A 17,681-nucleotide genomic window follows, 5' to 3' on the forward strand; every position below is an offset into this window, starting at 1 on the left:
ATGCTCCCAAACTACCATAAATATAGTTTTGTCTATTTAATCTTACAACATATATTAAGTAATATTAAATTAGTAAGTTTTTCTGTATTTCCAAGCACCAACTTAATATAAAGATTCTGTTTTTAAAAGAGGACAGATTCCCAAATCACAATCTAAAGTTTAATTCTACTTCCAAATTGTTATAATTGCCTGTGAATTTGGGGTATGAACTTTCATTTTTTGATAAGTGAAAGAGAATTTTATGAGTACGTTTGGAAATATTTTTCTCCATTACTTAAGGATAGTCTATACCACTAGAAAGTCCCTCTCATTTCCCCATAGGAAAAAAAACTGGAAGTACAAAAATTACTATTTTTGAAGAAATATTCAGATGGTGCAATAGCAGTCAACTCTCAGTTCATAATTCTCAAACACAAGAAACCTATGCTTCTTAACCAAGTTTATAGGGTTCTAAAAGAGATCAACTCTATTTTAAAAGTTACACAGCATTTTATTTTTAATTTCTAGTTAATAAATTATTTAAATAATGTCTTATATCCTTCACCTAACCGTCAGTAAATTCTGAGTATTCATGCACGGGGGCACTTACAACTTGAAGCAGAGACAGATACCCAAGCCCAACGTTGTCAAAGTTCACTTTCAGGTTTTTCCATCGCACGTTTGTGCTCCCATTCATCAGGGCAAAACACTCAGAACGATTTTCAACTTGATTTTGAGGAAACCGTTTTCCATCTGTGGTGTTAACACACTCGTAGAACTTGCCAGCAAACAAGTTTACTCCCATGATGCTAAATATCAGCCAGAAGATTAGGCACACAAGAAGCACATTCATGATGGAAGGGATTGCTCCGATGAGTGCATTCACAACCACCTAGTGTTGAAGGAAAGAAAGAGTGGTTAGGACTGGTGAAACAAAAAAGGTTAAATAGGCAACATGGAGGCAGTATTAAAAACATTAGAAAACCCCCTTTATATAAGGTATCAAATCAAGCAGCTGACGAGTATATATTAAATGCCTTCTATTTCAATAGTGTTCCAAGCAAGACAAGACCAGTTGAGAAATGACCTGTGATTAGTGATTTTATAAATTACATGTTTAACACAATAAAACTATTAACAAAAACACAAGACAAAGTGACTAAGAGGATATTATAGCTTAAATAAATGAAAAAAAATAATAAACCAAAAACCTGATATTGATAAGATGAAACCATAAAATCTGCACATTCTAGAAGAGAGAGAAACATATAAATATAAGTATTAAAAATGATATATACATTTAAAGTCTCATAATCCTAGAATTACCAGCAATAATTATTCCCACACACAGAAAAACTACTAGTACACCTTAGTGGAGATAAAACTGGGAGTCTTTCAGTGGTTTGAACTCTGTAGATTTATGTTTCTATGAAATGAAAGTAATCTTCTTGAATTCATTGATCTATCTCTAAAAACACATTTTACTAAGTCCTTGGGTAAGTACCGACAGTATTAGCTTCATTTAATAATGATACATAGTTTGTCTTAAATAATTCCTCTCTTTTCTTCTGCCACTCAGCATTTCCTCTGCTACTGATCACCAGTGATTTCGACATTTTGATTTTTCTCTAGAACAACTTCTGTAGCATTTTTGAGTCTCTAGATTTTCTTATTTACCCCATCCTTCAAAACTGTCTGTCTTCTTACACTGCAGCCACAGTCCCCATTTGAGAACAAGTGTGTAGAAGATAATAATGTGTCACTACAATCACATTGTGGTCCTTCTTGTTTTCAATATATTAAGGAGGCTCTCAAGACATTTTCAAATGGGGACACATTGGGGCTTTCTGACTACCTATGAGGTTAACTAAAACAGGGGTTGGCAAACATATATTTCAACATTTTTAGGTATTGGGTTACATGAGCTCTATTGCACTCTGCCATTGCAACCACACATCAGATATAAACAAATGGGCATGACTATGTTCTAATACAACTTCCTTTGCAAAAACAGTCAATTAGCCACAGTCATAAGGGCTATGGTTTGTTAAACCTGTGACCAGAACAGTAGCTATTTTTGAGTCCGTGGACCTATAGAGGCTTCATGGGAATGTGAAATGATACAAAAAGCATTTATGACTGTGCTTCTTTCTAGAAAGATGACATGTTTTCTTCAGTTGAGTTGAGTTCAAAATGGCTAACTTTCCATCAAGCCTACCCTTTTATCTCCATTTCCAGCTGCCCACACCACTATGCTTACTGCCTAAGCACACTGATCCTTGTAGTCATTGCCCCCAAAACACCTTGCACACTCAACTCTGTGCCTCTCAACTACGAATGCCCACCTGCCCGTGGCTTGGGGCTTATTCTTTCAGTTATGTCTCCAATGTTATCTCATTGTGAATCCTTCTTAGTTTTTCTGGGCAGGCACTTCCTCCTCTGTAGGATTCCCGCACGATTGTGTGCTCACTGTTTTACAGCAGATACCATAGAACACTATTCCCCTGTCTGTCTTATGACAATCTGCTCTACTAAACCTTGGGGGACTGGAATCTATTTATCATTGCTCTGGGTTCTTTTTCATAGCACAACAGCCGACACATAGTTGGTGTTAAGAAAGTGTAATAATGAAACAATGAGATTAGAAGCCATTTGGGAAAATAAATAGGCTTAAAGAGTCTTATGACTCCAAGGAAATTAGCTTCAATATGCTTCAAATGCATTGTTTTGTTAACCATATGAAGAAATATTTCTTTTCACATAGTTAACAAACATAAGTTGCTATTGTGTTCCTCCAAATACACTAAAATGTTCTTTTCAATCCAATTCACCTAGATTTTAGATAAAAAAGAGTAAACAGTGTAAATTTATAGACTGACTTAATCACCAAAGGCAGTGGTTTTGCAGGGACAAGAATATTCTGTTCATAAAAATGCCATATAACATTCCTCAAATCCAAGGATCACTCCTAAGTTCTAGATTAAGTGTGACATTCTACTAATGCTCAAAAAATGAATGTCAAGAATTTCTTTCTGCATAAAATGAAATGTAACTCTTCAATTTTTATATGATAAAGAGCATTTGAACTCTTATGATTTTTTTATATAGTCATCATCTCTCTTCTATATATGAAAGTCATATTAACTGAATATATTAAGTAGTAGAGGTTACCGTCAGACTTAGGTTAACAGGGTTATCAGTGAGACCTGCTAGGCTGAAGGATTGGTAATATTCACATGAGGCTGGTTAAAGCTCAGATTTCTGAGTCCAGTTTCTGATTTTGTAGGGTCTGGGCTGGGGCCCAGGGATTTTCATTTCTAATAAATTGCAGATGATGCTGATAGCTGGTCAGTGACCACAGAGAATCAGTTAGCTAGACTAATCTCTGCATGAAATTGGTCTGAGACTATAGGCAGAAAGGCAGTCAGGGAAACAAGGAACATTCAATATAATGGGAGTTTTGGGTGTGATCATAGAGGAAGGATGTGCAGTTATTCTTGGTGGTGAATAGACAGGGCAAATTCATATTAAGGTTCGAGGTAGGTATGTGTTTGCTGCATCAAGTGGTGAGTTGGGATTGAGGAAGCAAGGTGGAACATTCCAGGCTGAGAGAACAAGAGGTATGAGAAAATAGTTGCAAATCAGAGGAAAAAAAATCCAGAAGCATAACAATAAATGAGGATATGAACTAATTATAGAAAATCCAGTCACTGCCCTCTGTGTGTGTCATTAACTTGTTGATTCAAAGCAGCCTTAAAAGTGGGTTGGTCATAGGTGTTATTTCTTTTATCTTGTTTGACTCTGCTAAACAAATTTTGTTTTAGGTCCTGTGAAGCCTAGAGTAAATAAAGTAATTTTTCAGAGCTTTAGTTTTCTTTAAATGTAATTTTGACATAATTCCACTAACTTTGAACCATTATTTTAAGTATGAAATTCAAGAAGATGGCCAATGTTACTTCACTTCCTTGTCTTTTCTTATGCTTGCCACACAGGGTAGTTCCAAATAAATTTTATTTGAGCTTTTGATACAGGAAAGTCCCCAACTTGTATATGAGAGTTGGTGTCAGGTCTTTTCACTTGACTTTTAGCAAACAGATTTCCATTTACAAAGGGAAGAGTCACTTATCTGCATCATCCAATTGCCTAAAAATAATATATCTAGGAAGAATTAATGTCTCGATTCATTCTTCTGTTTTAAAAAAGTGCTAAAATACTGTATATATGTGGATATCGCACTTACTATAAATGCCCATATCTACATATGTATATGTATATGTATATAAATATGAACAGTCCAAAATTACTACATACCCATTCATTTTTACACTATAAATATCCCATTTAAAAATAAGAACTTTATATTAATAAATTTACTATTTTCTTACCCTCATTCCTTCAAACCTAGATAAGGCTCTTAGAGGTCTTAAAGCTCTCAGCGTCCGAAGAGATTTAATGGGGCCAAGGTCTGAGTAGCCAAGAGTGTTTGCAACTAAAGTGACCAAAGAAACCTATAAAAAAATAACATTTTTTCATTAATTATTTCAATGAAATTGATAAAGAATCAAGAATAAAAGTTAATTTCAATGCTCAGAGAAGCTCAACAAGAACAGTATAATTTTCTACAGAGTTATCTCATTGTTCAAAATTAGATTTCAAGGAAAGTTAACCAATAATAATAATTATAATGGAATGAAAGATGTTTACTATATCTAAACAGAAATAATAATTTTCATACTTTGTTAATTGATGGTTATGCACTTGATTATTAAAAGTGAAAATTTTATTAGAACAACTATAAAAGTTTCAATTTAAATAACATCTACTGCCTAACAAAGTTTGTTTATTCTGTAACTGACACAAAAGTGTCACATTAAACTAAATCTAAGCCTGAATATAAAACTTACTCAAAAACAATCTGATGACTCATTATTTTGAGAAGAGGCAAATTTCCTGACAGAATATTTCTATCCTTCAGTTTCTCAGGATTGGCACTAAAGACCTACCTTGTAATAATTTATGAAAGAAATTCTCAATTAAATTGAACATAGAATGAGAGTAGGTGGTCTCATTGGCTTCACCATAAACTTAAATATGTAAAAACTTTATTGTGTTAGGTAGACCAATCACAACGACCATCCATGCCAGTATCTAACAGGAATCTAAGCTCTAACCATAAATTATTTCAGAAGAAAGAACATGATCAGAAATCAAAATATATTTTAGTAACAACAACAACAAAAAAGATTTCCTCAATGGCCTTGGATTTGGATCTGTAAATGTTTTTAGTCTCTGGATAAATTCCACTTAAATATTCATTTATTTTACACTGGGTAGCCACAGAAAATGCTGAAGAACAATGTCTTAAATATTTTCACTATGAGGTAACGACTAGATTTGGGTTTGTCAAGGAAGAAGAGGAACACTTCAAAGACAATTCCCTTATATTTAATTATTTAAGGAGTTGAAAAAAAAATTCATTGCTCCCAAGTCACTGTTGCTGTTACTCAAAGACAAGTCAGCTGATTTACAAAACAGAAGATTTGAAAGTGCTGGACCTTATGTAGTTACTTCAGAATATTGAACTAAATGTGATATTGCATTTTCTTTTAAATTTCTTATAACTGATAGAACTAATTACTTCCATTCCAATTAAATTGCTTCTCTTATCACTGTTAAGTTCAGTCATTTGAGGTCATTATTTTCCATTTACAGTACACTTAAAAACTAAATATACTCCCATTTTAATCAGAAAAAAACCCAAAAGTTTTAAAACACTGATTACAATTTGAATAGCCTCTGGAAGTAGTAGACCAGTACTCTAAACCACTGTTAAACCAGTTTTATGATATTGAATATATGAACATTGTTGAAAAAACTACAGTGTACTCTGTGTCTGAGAATATTTATATGCTTTTCTATATATGCATCTATCCAGCTAGCAAATTATGCAAACCTTTGTACATACACAAATATGTGCTCATGTTAATTTATAATGCTCAATCAAGTAGATTTCAAACAATCAAAAACTTGTAGAAACCAGAAGAGTCCATCCTCTGAATAGCAAATCAAATCAGTGATTGTGAAACCTGTATGCATTAGATTAATCTGTAAACCTTGTTACAACAGTTTGCTGATTCCCAGTCCCACAGATTATGATTCAGTAGATTTTGGAGGGGTTCTGAGAATTTACCCCCTAATGAGTTCCTCCATACATGTGCCTATGTTTTTGGTTCAGACATCATACTCTGAGAATGACTGTTGACAATAAGCTTCTCAATTTTTGAGAAATAAAAATATTCAGGCTGGGTTCAGGGGTGTGTGCCTATAGCCCAGCTACTTGGGAGCAAAAGGCAAGAAAATCACAAGTTTGAGATCAGTCAGAGCAACCTAAGCAACATATTAAGACCCTGTCTTAAAAAAATCAATAATTTCCGAAATCTATATTCCTAGATTTCTATCTCTATCATCAGCCAGAATACTCTGTGGAACTTAGTCTCAAGGTTGTGTATTATTAAATATTGTATACATATATATTTCTGTTTTCAAAAAATAGCATTTCAAATTGAAGTCATATGCTTTCCTGAGTTCTATACATTATGTATTCCTAAATATTTTATTACAGACATTGAGATTCTAAGTTCAGATTTTCAAGTATAAAACAAAATAATTTGTTATAAATAGTATTTCTTAATTAAAAATGAATTAATCTGTATTTGTAAATGTTTTTATCATAAACTGAATGAAAAATGTGTATACTTGTGATAATATTTTCAAAGTTTTAAGGTGTCTTAAATATTTTTATAACTTAAAAAACCCAATTGTATTAAAAGTTTAAGAGAAAGAATAACCTATATTCCTTTTCTTGTTTTTTTTTTTTTTTTCTTATTTTGGTTAGTTTTCCTTTAAAACTATTCTATTACAAAAAGGATTCATCTTATGACTTTTCTTTCTCTGGGTGGTAACTAAATAATTTTATTTATTAAAGGTGAATAAAAACAGTATAAAGTCATTAATGTAAAGTAACAAAATTCTCTATGAGGATTCTACATTTGGTATAATGAAAATGCTGTACACTGAAAAAATTGTGCATAATTTATATTAAAAAGTGATATTGTGTTTCATATTTTATGCTATTGAAAAAAAAAAAAAAGAGTGGCTGAGTATGGTGGTGTATACCTGTAATCCCAGAGACTCAGGGGGCTGAGGCCGGAGGATTGCAAATTCAAGGCCACCCTCAGCAACTTAGTGGACTCTAAGTGACTTAGTAAGACCCTGTTTCAAACTGAAAAAATAAAAATGATCAGAGATTTAGCTAAGTGGTAAAAGGCCGTGGATTCAACCCCAGTATTAAAAAAAAAGTACTGAGATTCACATAATAGTTGATAAACTGAACTCTTGAGTAAATATGACTAGTTTTGGTTTGATTTTGTGGGAAGAATTTGCTGTTTATAGTTATATTTATAATTATCTATGAATGGTACTATATTAATTTATCATTTTTGAAAACAGTGATGGTGTACACTCTTGAATGTTAAAGCATTTATTAGTAGTATAAAAAATTTCAAGTGGCACTCTAATTTTTCCAGGAATCATATAGAAAATAACTCTCTAAAAACTGCAACTGAGTATTGAATATTTCTTTCCTAACCACAAAGACTAGACTTCTGAAAATCTATGTAAAAGATTGAAGATCATATACTGAAAATAATAAAGGAGGGTGAACAAGGTCATACCTTTTCCAATAATATAAAATATATCAATATATATTAAATCAGATCATTAAAGTATAAAATAAATTACACCAAATACAAATGAATGATTAACAATGGGTGGTATGTCATTAGTATCTATTTTAGATTCCTTCATCACATAAACTACTTTAAATTTCTTTCCCAATTATCTCAAAGAGAAGCCTGTAAAAACAGTTTCATATTTTAAAAAATAATACATATAGTATGCTTATGTATTTTGTATCACCCAAGTACTCAGCAGTGTTTTGAATTTATCAGTTGAAATTATTAATGGCTACTCTGCTTTACTGCCATTCTGGAGGTAAAGGGCAGTTGTTTGTTTGAGACAGGAACAAAAATTGCAACTCCTTTCAGTTTTCTCTGTCCTTATAACAAAGCATTTTGAAATTCCTTTCTTTTCCTTCCCCCAATATAAAGCCAGTGGGCCATAGCAGCCATTTTTTTTAACATAAATTTCAGCTCTCTTATCAGACAACTTGATACAGTCTTCATCCTTTTGTGTCTTTTAATTCTATATTGTGACAAATTAGTATTTCTTGTCTTTAATTTGTGATAAATCTGTGATATTTAACCATCCTCTAGTTTTTCATTTTGTTCTTAATCTTAACAGGAATGATTTTCAAATCATATATTTTAAAAATTATATTTCCTCTGATTACAGAAAACACATACAAAAGTCCACTATAAATGCTAGAATGGTACAGAAGAGAATCTCCCTTCATTGGAGAGTTTTCCTCATGAATATATTTCTTCTAGTTGTACTAACATTTCTAAAAACATATACCTATGGCCTGAAAATACATGAAGCTAACAAAATATGATAATAGGTAATATCCATGAAGATTTTTTCAGAACACATTTTAAGAATAAATTTAATATTGTCTTTTAAAATAGACTCCAAGGGACCTACATCAACAATTAAGAAATCCAGCCAACACCAGGCATTGGTGAAATATGTCTTATAACCATATGCCACCCATTTTAGAAGCATTTCCAGAATGAAGATGTAGGTGAATATCTTGTCAGCATACTCCAGAATAATCTTAATGGTCTTTTTCTTTTCAATATATATATCTTCAAAAGCCTGTGGAAATAATATTTGAATTTCAATTCATGCATAATTTAAAACTTAGAGAAACAGGAAATGCAATTCTGATGGGGACCACTGAAATGTAATACTGCTGTGAGCCATCTGTCCCTGCTCTAGTTTATGGATACCCAATGGCACTTTGTTCTGGTCTTCTTACCAGTCGTTTCAAGCAGCAAAGAGAACAGTGCAAAATAATGAAATTACTAATAATTTATTTCAAAGAAAAAGCATGATATCTGACCCCTGTAGGGATTTCTCCCTTCATCTAACACTTCTCCTCATTCAAATTGAATGAATCCTGATAATTTAAGGACACATCTCAGGTGAGCCTGTCTTATAAACCTTTTACATCTTACTCTCCACTTTACACCCTGATGTAGGATTTGAAAACTCTATTTTGGCTCTGACAAGCTTGTGCATTCCAGTGCCTACCACTATGTCGAGAAAATAGCAGGCGAGAGGGAAAATTGGCCAAATTCATGATTGCAATAGCTTACTAGGGCTAAAGAACACAGTCAGTTTACAGAACATGATTTTTTTCCCTCTGACTCCTGCATCCATACTTCATCATCTCTCATAAGCTTTGACTCTACAAATCACCATTCAATTCATTGCATGAATGTGACAGACAATGACCTGTAGCCATAAGTCTTTTGGGAAAAAAATTTGGACTTAAAGAATTGAGCTCACTGAGACATTGAAAATGATTGCTGATCTAAATAAGTTCCAAATTTTTAGGATTTTACCTTCAGGGTAAAACACTGTTCACCTTGTTGGAAGAAAGAAAGCCATAGGACCCATATCCTTATTGGTTAATACTGTATTACCTGTCCATGGTTATGGGCATGTGTCATTCTCATTCTTTTGTTTCCAAGTTCTCCTCTCAATACTTTAAAAACTATGTATAGTACTTTTTGGAAACTTTTAATATCAGTACTGAAGGAAATGAAGAAGTTGGGTGGAGAGAACTGACAGATAACTAAGATGCACAAAGAAGGTGCCAACAATAGGCCAAGGTTGAGAGTCAGTGGAATGAGAGTGTAGCAGAAGGCTTCTAGCTCCTAGGACCTACCTGCTCCCTTTTCCCAAGTTCTGGAGAAATCAGGCAAGCCATTTGAGCAGAAATGATGGCAATGACTGCCCTTAAAGCATGAAGTCAAGTAGGATTGGGTCTCAAGGAAGAAGGTCCCTATTCCTGCAACTCAGGTTCAGGTTTACAGCAGGACCAGCAGTGACTCTCTGTGAGGAGAAGCAGATGCCCTGATGCAGTATTGCTTACTGACTGGTCCCAGAGCAGGATGCAGGGCTTCACTGAAGGGGTCTTGGCTTCCAGGACCCATTTTGTGGATGTGGGAGCAGGAGGCAAGGATGCCACGATGTGGGCTCTGCCACAGTAGGGTTTAGGTTTTACTGATAGTCATTTCAGTTATAACTCATTTGTTTCTTCTTGGTGTATTCTCATTTTGAATGAAAATAAGTTGAGTTTAAAGCTGAACTTCAATTAAATGATAGCTCTGTGGTTTACTAGCTTTATGACATTAAGAAACATTTTAAATTTTGCATTCAGCTTCTTCTTCATTGGTAGAAGAAAAGCACCATGATTTTACAGGATCATTTGTCAACTAAATGAGAAAATTTATGTAAATATTTGAAATGCAATAAATATATCCTAAGTGATAACTTAAATTCTTATGTTTTTATTTATTTTGTAGACAGGTATTTAAAAAATCTAGCCTAATTAGCAAACTGTCCTAGTGAAAACACTAACTTCTTGAATACTTTTTTTCCATCATATAACTCATTTGGATTCCATTTTTGAGAATACCTTCCCCTAAAATGTCATCTCCTTTTTAAATATTTCAAAGAAGAAATTAAAATTTTGTGTTTTAAATCTCCTCTCTGTAAGTCTTGGTCATGTATATGACTCAGCATAGAATGAACTTCAGTTACTAGGAATATAAGATGTTACAGAAAATATTAAGATTCCTGCTTACACAATACCAGACAAGTAAGAGTGTTTTCCTTATTCTCTGCCTTTGAGAAGTGAGACTTGTTTGGAGAGGCAATTTACTGAGGACCCGTGAAGGTACCTGGGTGCTTTTGATGGGAATGCCAAGAATACAAGGCCCTGACTGCTCTCACCCAGGCCCTTTCTCAGGGTTGGGTTTGAGGCAAACAACCTTGAGAGAAGTGAGTAGGACAAAGAGCAGCATAAAATGGTATAAAAGGATCGTTTCCTTAAGCTCTGAGTTCTTCACCTATGATGTTTACCCTCTAGTGTACAGCGTTCACCCAGGCCCATACTGTGCTGCTACAGGATCTGGGACAGGACAACCAACACTAATGCATTCAAGCATATGCTACCTTGGTGCCACGAGTAAGGAAGACCTTTATCTCTAACCTGGCATCTCATCTCTGCCAGCATTTATGAAAGAACAGGTTAATGTATTAGCCTGTGAGTGTTGTAAAATCAAATTCCAGATCTATGAAGACTGTCTATGAGGCATTGTGTAAAGTCCTTAAGGATTCTGCTTTCAGTATAATGGAATTTTCAGGAGCATATCTAGCTGAATGTGGGCTGATGGGTTTCTAATGGCTCCTCTTTGTCAGGGTCATAGGAAAGAATTGCAATCTTAAAAAGTCTCAGAAAGATTATAGTTCTCCTAGATCCCTTTTACAAGGCATGTATATATGAACAAGGATAAGAAACATCTTCGATTCTTGCCCTAAAACATTCATTTACTTTCCTCTATAAAAACTGCTTCAGGAGCTGACAGTGCCTATATTTCCCCAGTTTCTCTGGTCACCTGTACTTGTTCTTCCTCCCATGGCATTCTCTATACCTCAGCAACTTTTAATTTCTTGAATATCTTATGTTGTTTTACGCTTTCTTACCATTATATGCTTGCTCCCTTCAACCCACCTTGACAGGCTGAAAACGTTTATTCTTTCTAGACCTTGCAAAGCTTTGCTGTGTACCATTCTGAAATAACAAGTGACCAATTGTTTTTTGTTGCTTTATGGATAATATTTACTTACAAATGCATCTCAGGTCTATGAGCACCATGTATCTCTCTTCCCCATTACTCTATTAGCTCCTGGAGAATATTACCCAAATCAGATCTATCTTTACATTCAACATAGCAAGAATAGTATCTGACATGTTGGAAAACTCAGTAAATATTCATTGAGTTCAGCTGAAATTTTGTCCTTGGCAATCTGTAGGGACATTTTTTTTGCCCTTAGGTAAAACAACCTGCCATGATATTTTTATCTACTAACTCATTTATTAAAAATACTGACAATCAATTTATTGACTAGGTATCAGATGTCTTACCAGAGCTCCACTGCTGAGGAGGATCATGAGAACAATGAAGCTTTCAAACCAACTGTGTTCAACTATCCGATAGCAGGTTTTCCTGATGTTCCACCAGATTTTTCCTTTCCCTGATTCTATGTTAACTTGGCAGCATGGGAATCTCCGTACACAACCTGGAAAGAAAGACATGCATGCAACATCTTGATATTCAAAACAAGTAAAAAGCTTACACTGTAATATTTCATGAAAAGATTTTTCTGTGATACTTCTTTAACCAAATCATTTCTAACACTTAGGCCTGCCATTTCAAATTCCATTTGGATGTTACCTCTCATCTTCTTATTTCCATGGTTTTTTCTGAATATTTGTTAGTTATTTTTTATATGTTATTGTTCTCTGTAATTCACTGATTTCTCTTAAATCTCCTCCACACTGTTTAAATCACTTTGATTTAATGAGTTGAATGGATGAAATAAACTCTGAGGGGACGATGTATTTCAGGGTCTTCTTGCTAACAGATTTTCCTAGGTGTAGATCTATTCTACTATTCTATAATTTGAGATGCTTCCTCTCTTCTATTAAAAACATTTTCAGAAACACCATCCTAAACAGTATTATAGAAATTAATGGTAAATCCTAAAATTAAGTTCAAAAGAAATACATCTTCATTGAAAGATGCAAATGAAACTATTTAAAGTATTTTACATTAAAAACAAATCTGACTTGGGACTTCTAGGTATAAAATACATTGCTATATATTGCTTTGTAAAAGTGAGGAAATTTTGCTTTAAAATGTTTAGGTTTAGCTCAGACAGAGTAGAAACATTTGAAATGAAATGTTCTTCTTTTTTTTTTTTTTTGGTACTGGGGATTGAAACCAGGAGCACTTAACCACTGACCCACATCCCCAGCCCTTCTATTTTTTAAAATTTTTTTTGAGACAGGGTCTTACTAAGTTGCTTAGGGACTCACTAAGTTGCTAAGGCTGCACTCAAAATTGCCATCCTCTTGCCTCAGCCTCCAAGTTGCTGGGATTATAGGTGTGAACCACTATGCTGGGCTGAGATGGAATAGTCTTAATAGAAACTTAATGCTTGAGACTTCAGAATTTATGTTCAACCTGAAAATGAAGATCACATGCTGCGCACTCTACTTGCTTCAAGCAAGGATTATTGGAGAATAAAGTTTCCATTTGTTTAAAAACAGTTTATAGTGTGGAGTTTTTGTCAGCTATAAAATTGAAGAAAAACAGTCTTACAAGGAAAGAAAAAAAAACACTATTATCCTAATTAGAAAAGTGGGTACATTTTTTATCTGAGATGAAGGTTCATAAATATTGCCCACAGGGTTTAGCACTCATCAGAGATTTTCCCTTTTATTTTGAGGCAAGAGTGCTCAATCTCCTGTCTGGCTTTTATGCAAGAGATTTCTAACTTAGTTGGTTAGTAACATTATCACACACTTCTCTTGAAAGAACTATTAATTGAATGTAAACATAACAGAGAACCTCTCAAACATTTAATGAGTCCCAATGGGTAAATGCTATGTTTTTGGGGTGGTTTCATTAATTTGCTTTCATGATACATTACATAAAGTCTAACCTGGGTTTCATCATGTTAAACCCATACTCTCCAATAAGAAAGAACCTATTGGTTTCTTCAAAGACAGACTACTCATTGATAAGAATATAATAGCATAATCAGTATAATTTATGTAAGAAGTTACTAGGAAAAAACCCTTTTCTCCATTGTTTCATTAAAATGTCTAAATCCTCTACAATAAATGTTTTATTCACATTTTCCTTTCAAAAGAAAGAAAATTGAAAAGGAGCTGGTTATTCTATTATTCAAGTCAGCATTGGTAATGAGTTATTTTTTAAGTTGATGAACTCAGAACATTTTGGTTAGATGAGCTGTTTCCACCTACCAAATTAACAGAAAATACAGTATTTTAAGGAAAGGAGGTTATTCTCTTTAACTCAAATTCTGACTATACAATTAATGAATTGTATAATCCAAAAGGAGTACAATATAAAATCAAGGAGAATCAAGGTGACATGTCAAATTCAAAATTTTATAGGCTGCCAAGACATGCAGAATGAAGGATAGTAAAGAACAACACAGGCCCTAGGGATGTAGTCTGAAGTCTAGAATCACAAAGCCATGGAACAGAGCTAAGGACAGACATGGCATGAGAGGAAAGAGGAAAGGGGAACTAAGGGACAAGACAAAGGACAAAATCAATAGAACACATTAGTAAGGTGATAGCTATGAAGCTGAGAAGGATCAATGAATGTGAGGCAGAGAATGACAAAATCATTTTAACAGTCATCGGCAGTGGAAGCACAGTCACTCATTTATCCATCTTTCTTACTTCCTTTCATTTTTCTCCTGCTTTTCTGGTAACAAAAATCTCTGGAGGCCAAATGCTGCTATGCACTGGCACTGGTTAGAGGTCAGCTCTAGTGGTAGACCAGTCATGAATCATAAGAGTAATTTCCAATGTAAGTAAACAAGTTGACAATTTCCAATCCTGTAAACTCTAATGTTCTCAAAGTTTTCATGTGGAGACAATATATTGTCTAAAAGTGGGCAATTTTTTTTTATCTGAGATGAAGGTTCATAAATATTGCCCACAGGGTTTAGCTTACTAACCCTGAGACCCCTAAATATGAATTCATCTTTGACTCCTTTCTTTCTTTTGCTTTCTATATCCAGTACATCAGCAAATCCAGTGCTAACTTCAAAATATACTTAGAATCTCACCCTGTCACCAATCCCACCATTCTTGACATAAACTAAGCTTCCATCATCTCTCACCTGGATGATTACTGCAGAGACCTCCCATCTTTTTCCATTGCTCTCTATCCATCCACTCTTAAGATGGCATATCATGAGATTTTTCAACCAGATTCTTACAATATTCTTCAAAGCTCTTATGATCTGGCCTCTACTACATCTCTTATCTCAACTTTTACCACCCTTCACACTCTTAATCTGTTCTATTCCTACTGGCCTCTTGGTTTTCATCCAGTGTTATGCATATTTCTACCTTGGGGCAGTGCCTTTGTTATTCTGCCTACAATAAACTTCCTTCATATATTCTCATGGCCCAACTTTACTTTTCCTGAGGTCTCTGATAAAATGTCACCTTAATAAAAAGGCCTTCTCAAGCCATTATGTTGAATGCTAGTAAGTTCCAATACCTTACCTTTAGTATCTATCCTTTCCTTTTATCATCTTTATATTTTCACATTATTTGAGCAAGGGAACTGGACACAGCATATAGAAGGTGTCTAATAATTGTTTATTGGAAGAAGGAATGAGTAAATGAATAAGAGGTTGAAAGTTTGAGCAAATTGGCTGCTATTCTAAATTTATCAGGCTGAGTCTCTTAACCAAAGAGGTCTGGTGACTGTACAAAGCCTCCCCAGTGGAGCGTTATCAAAACCATGTGACTAAGAGTTGGGTTCCCAAAATCAGTTCTCAATGACCCAGGCCAAGGTTCATTTGAAAATGTGTCATCATGACATTTCTTCTACACCAGCCCCAGCCTCAATTTAAAACTATAAATGATCTCAACATAACTAAATATATGTATATTTAGTTATGTTGAATATATTCATTATTGTTTCTCAGGATTGAAAAACAACCTTTGTAAAGTTCTTTAGAAAGAGTATAGTGTTAACACTTTCTGTAGAGGTTAAAAATTTTCTAGAGCCCTTTTCTGGTTTGAAGGCTTTGTTTGTTTTATAAACCCAACCTCTTTATAAAGAAAAATCTTCACAATGGTCATCATAAAATGGATAAGGGAAATCTTGGTACATCTACACAGATTTAACTATACAAGGTTGCTGCTAATTATTGAGAAACAACCAGACATGTGGATAAAATTCACAAGTGCTCTTAACATGACAATTACAAGGGAAATTTTGTGGGTTCTGCTTACAGCAATGATTTCAGCAAACACAAAACTTGTAACAACTGGGTATGATGCTCCTTTGCTTCTCACATAAAATGATATTTGGAATGTATTTAAATAAAATCCATGTACTTATTGCAGTTTGTAGATATTTTTATTTTTCAGTCACTTTGCTTAATGCATCAGTGTTTTAGGAGACCTCTTAAGAAAGTCTCAGAGACTGAAAGCAAATCAATGAGTTCTACAAAAATAGTGATGTTGAAAGTAAGCCCATGAGTAAATAGCAAGTCATTAGCATCAATGCTAGTACAACTTCTACAAGGGACTGTTAAACTACTTGAAAACCAATAAGGAGAGCAGAGTGAAAATGAAGATAGGCATTATGCCAATTAATTAATAAGAATTATTTCATTTGATCTGTCTCATTCTCCATGATACAAATGCTGTTGTTATATCCATTTTACAGATGAGGTACAAGATTTAAAAAATGGGCTCATGGCCTCAGAGATGGTTACTAGTAGGCCAATTGAAAATCATGTTTACTAGGCTCAGATCTTCTGGAAGCCTACTCTAGGTTTGTGTTTTTTATTTAGATGATATAATGCTTGTTCAGATAATATGGAACACTTTCCTAGATTGAGGTCAAAATTACCTCTTTGAATAAAACTCCTGGCAAATTTCAAGGGCAGTGAGAAATTGAGTATGGCAGAGAATAAAAAGGAGGGAATAATATTAGAAAAAAAAATACTGAGGCCAAATATAAAAGGCTTCACATGTCAGATTATAGACTTCAGATTTTATCCTATAAAACAAGGGTTCCCAAATTTTACCATGAATCAGAATCCTCTGGAGAATGTGGGCCTTATCCCCAGTGTGTCTAATGAGCTTGTGATTAGAAAGAAGAGGATGAGGATTTCTCAGCTTTTAGCCTTAGAGGCAGGGTAGATCATGATGTTACCAAATAAGGTAAAGAATAGAAGATGCTATAGATTATGTGGAGGAGACCACACTAAATTTGTTTTATATTTATTAACCTTTAAATGTTTTAAGGCAATAGGAGAAGATGACCAACCAACCATTGTAATCAGATCTAGAACTCAAGAGGGGGTCTGGGGTAAGAGTCAACAGCACAGAAATGGTTATTCAAGCCATCTCATAGACTTTAGGAATAAGAAGACACCAAGGGCCAAAAGTGTGGGGATACAGTATTAATTTTAAAAGGTGCAGAAAAATAGTCAATAAAAGAAATAGAAGGACTCAGAACTTTTATAAAAAAATTATGTTGGACTGTGACCTCTGAAACCAAGTGGAGGAAGAGTTCTGAGTTGGGCTGTGGTAACATTATAAGAATGCTCACTGAAGTGTCAGTGAATTTCAGTTTTGATGAAAAGGACAACAGTACCATCTGTCCCATTAACTTGAATTCTAGTGGTTCCACGATGCTTGAATGTGAATTAAGGATCCAGAATGAGAAGGATGAGGTTCCCACAGCAACAGAGAGCTTTACAGTGAATGCACTGTCATTGCAAAGCATTGTTAGTAGAGTAATATAAATGGAGAAACTGAGGCTTAGAGAGGTCCAGTGACTCACCTTTAAACAGAGTCACCAGGGAATCAACAT

At 34.2% G+C, this 17,681-nt stretch overlaps 1 protein-coding gene and 1 long non-coding RNA gene across 7 annotated transcripts in view; one reads left to right on the plus strand and one right to left on the minus strand.

Annotated features, from left to right (window-relative positions):
• LOC125619422 overlaps window positions 1-17,681 on the plus strand; it is a 144,264-nt gene that overhangs the window by 54,935 nt on the left and 71,648 nt on the right. The gene's annotated exons all lie outside the window — the stretch shown is intronic.
• The window catches only part of Scn9a (sodium voltage-gated channel alpha subunit 9), an 86,236-nt gene that overhangs the window by 15,731 nt on the left and 52,824 nt on the right, over window positions 1-17,681 (minus strand). For both annotated transcript variants that reach the window (XM_015478980.2, XM_015478979.2), the window contains exons 18-21: window positions 12,158-12,312; window positions 8,641-8,814; window positions 4,365-4,487; window positions 590-871 (exon numbers count right to left, since the gene is read on the minus strand). In XM_015478980.2, coding sequence (XP_015334466.1) covers window positions 590-871; window positions 4,365-4,487; window positions 8,641-8,814; window positions 12,158-12,312 — 734 coding nt within the window. The remainder of the gene's footprint in view (window positions 1-589; window positions 872-4,364; window positions 4,488-8,640; window positions 8,815-12,157; window positions 12,313-17,681) is intronic.

Source organism: Marmota marmota, unplaced genomic scaffold (assembly GCF_001458135.2).
Source record: "Marmota marmota marmota unplaced genomic scaffold, marMar, whole genome shotgun sequence".
In the NCBI taxonomy this organism is placed as follows: Eukaryota; Metazoa; Chordata; class Mammalia; order Rodentia; family Sciuridae; genus Marmota; species Marmota marmota.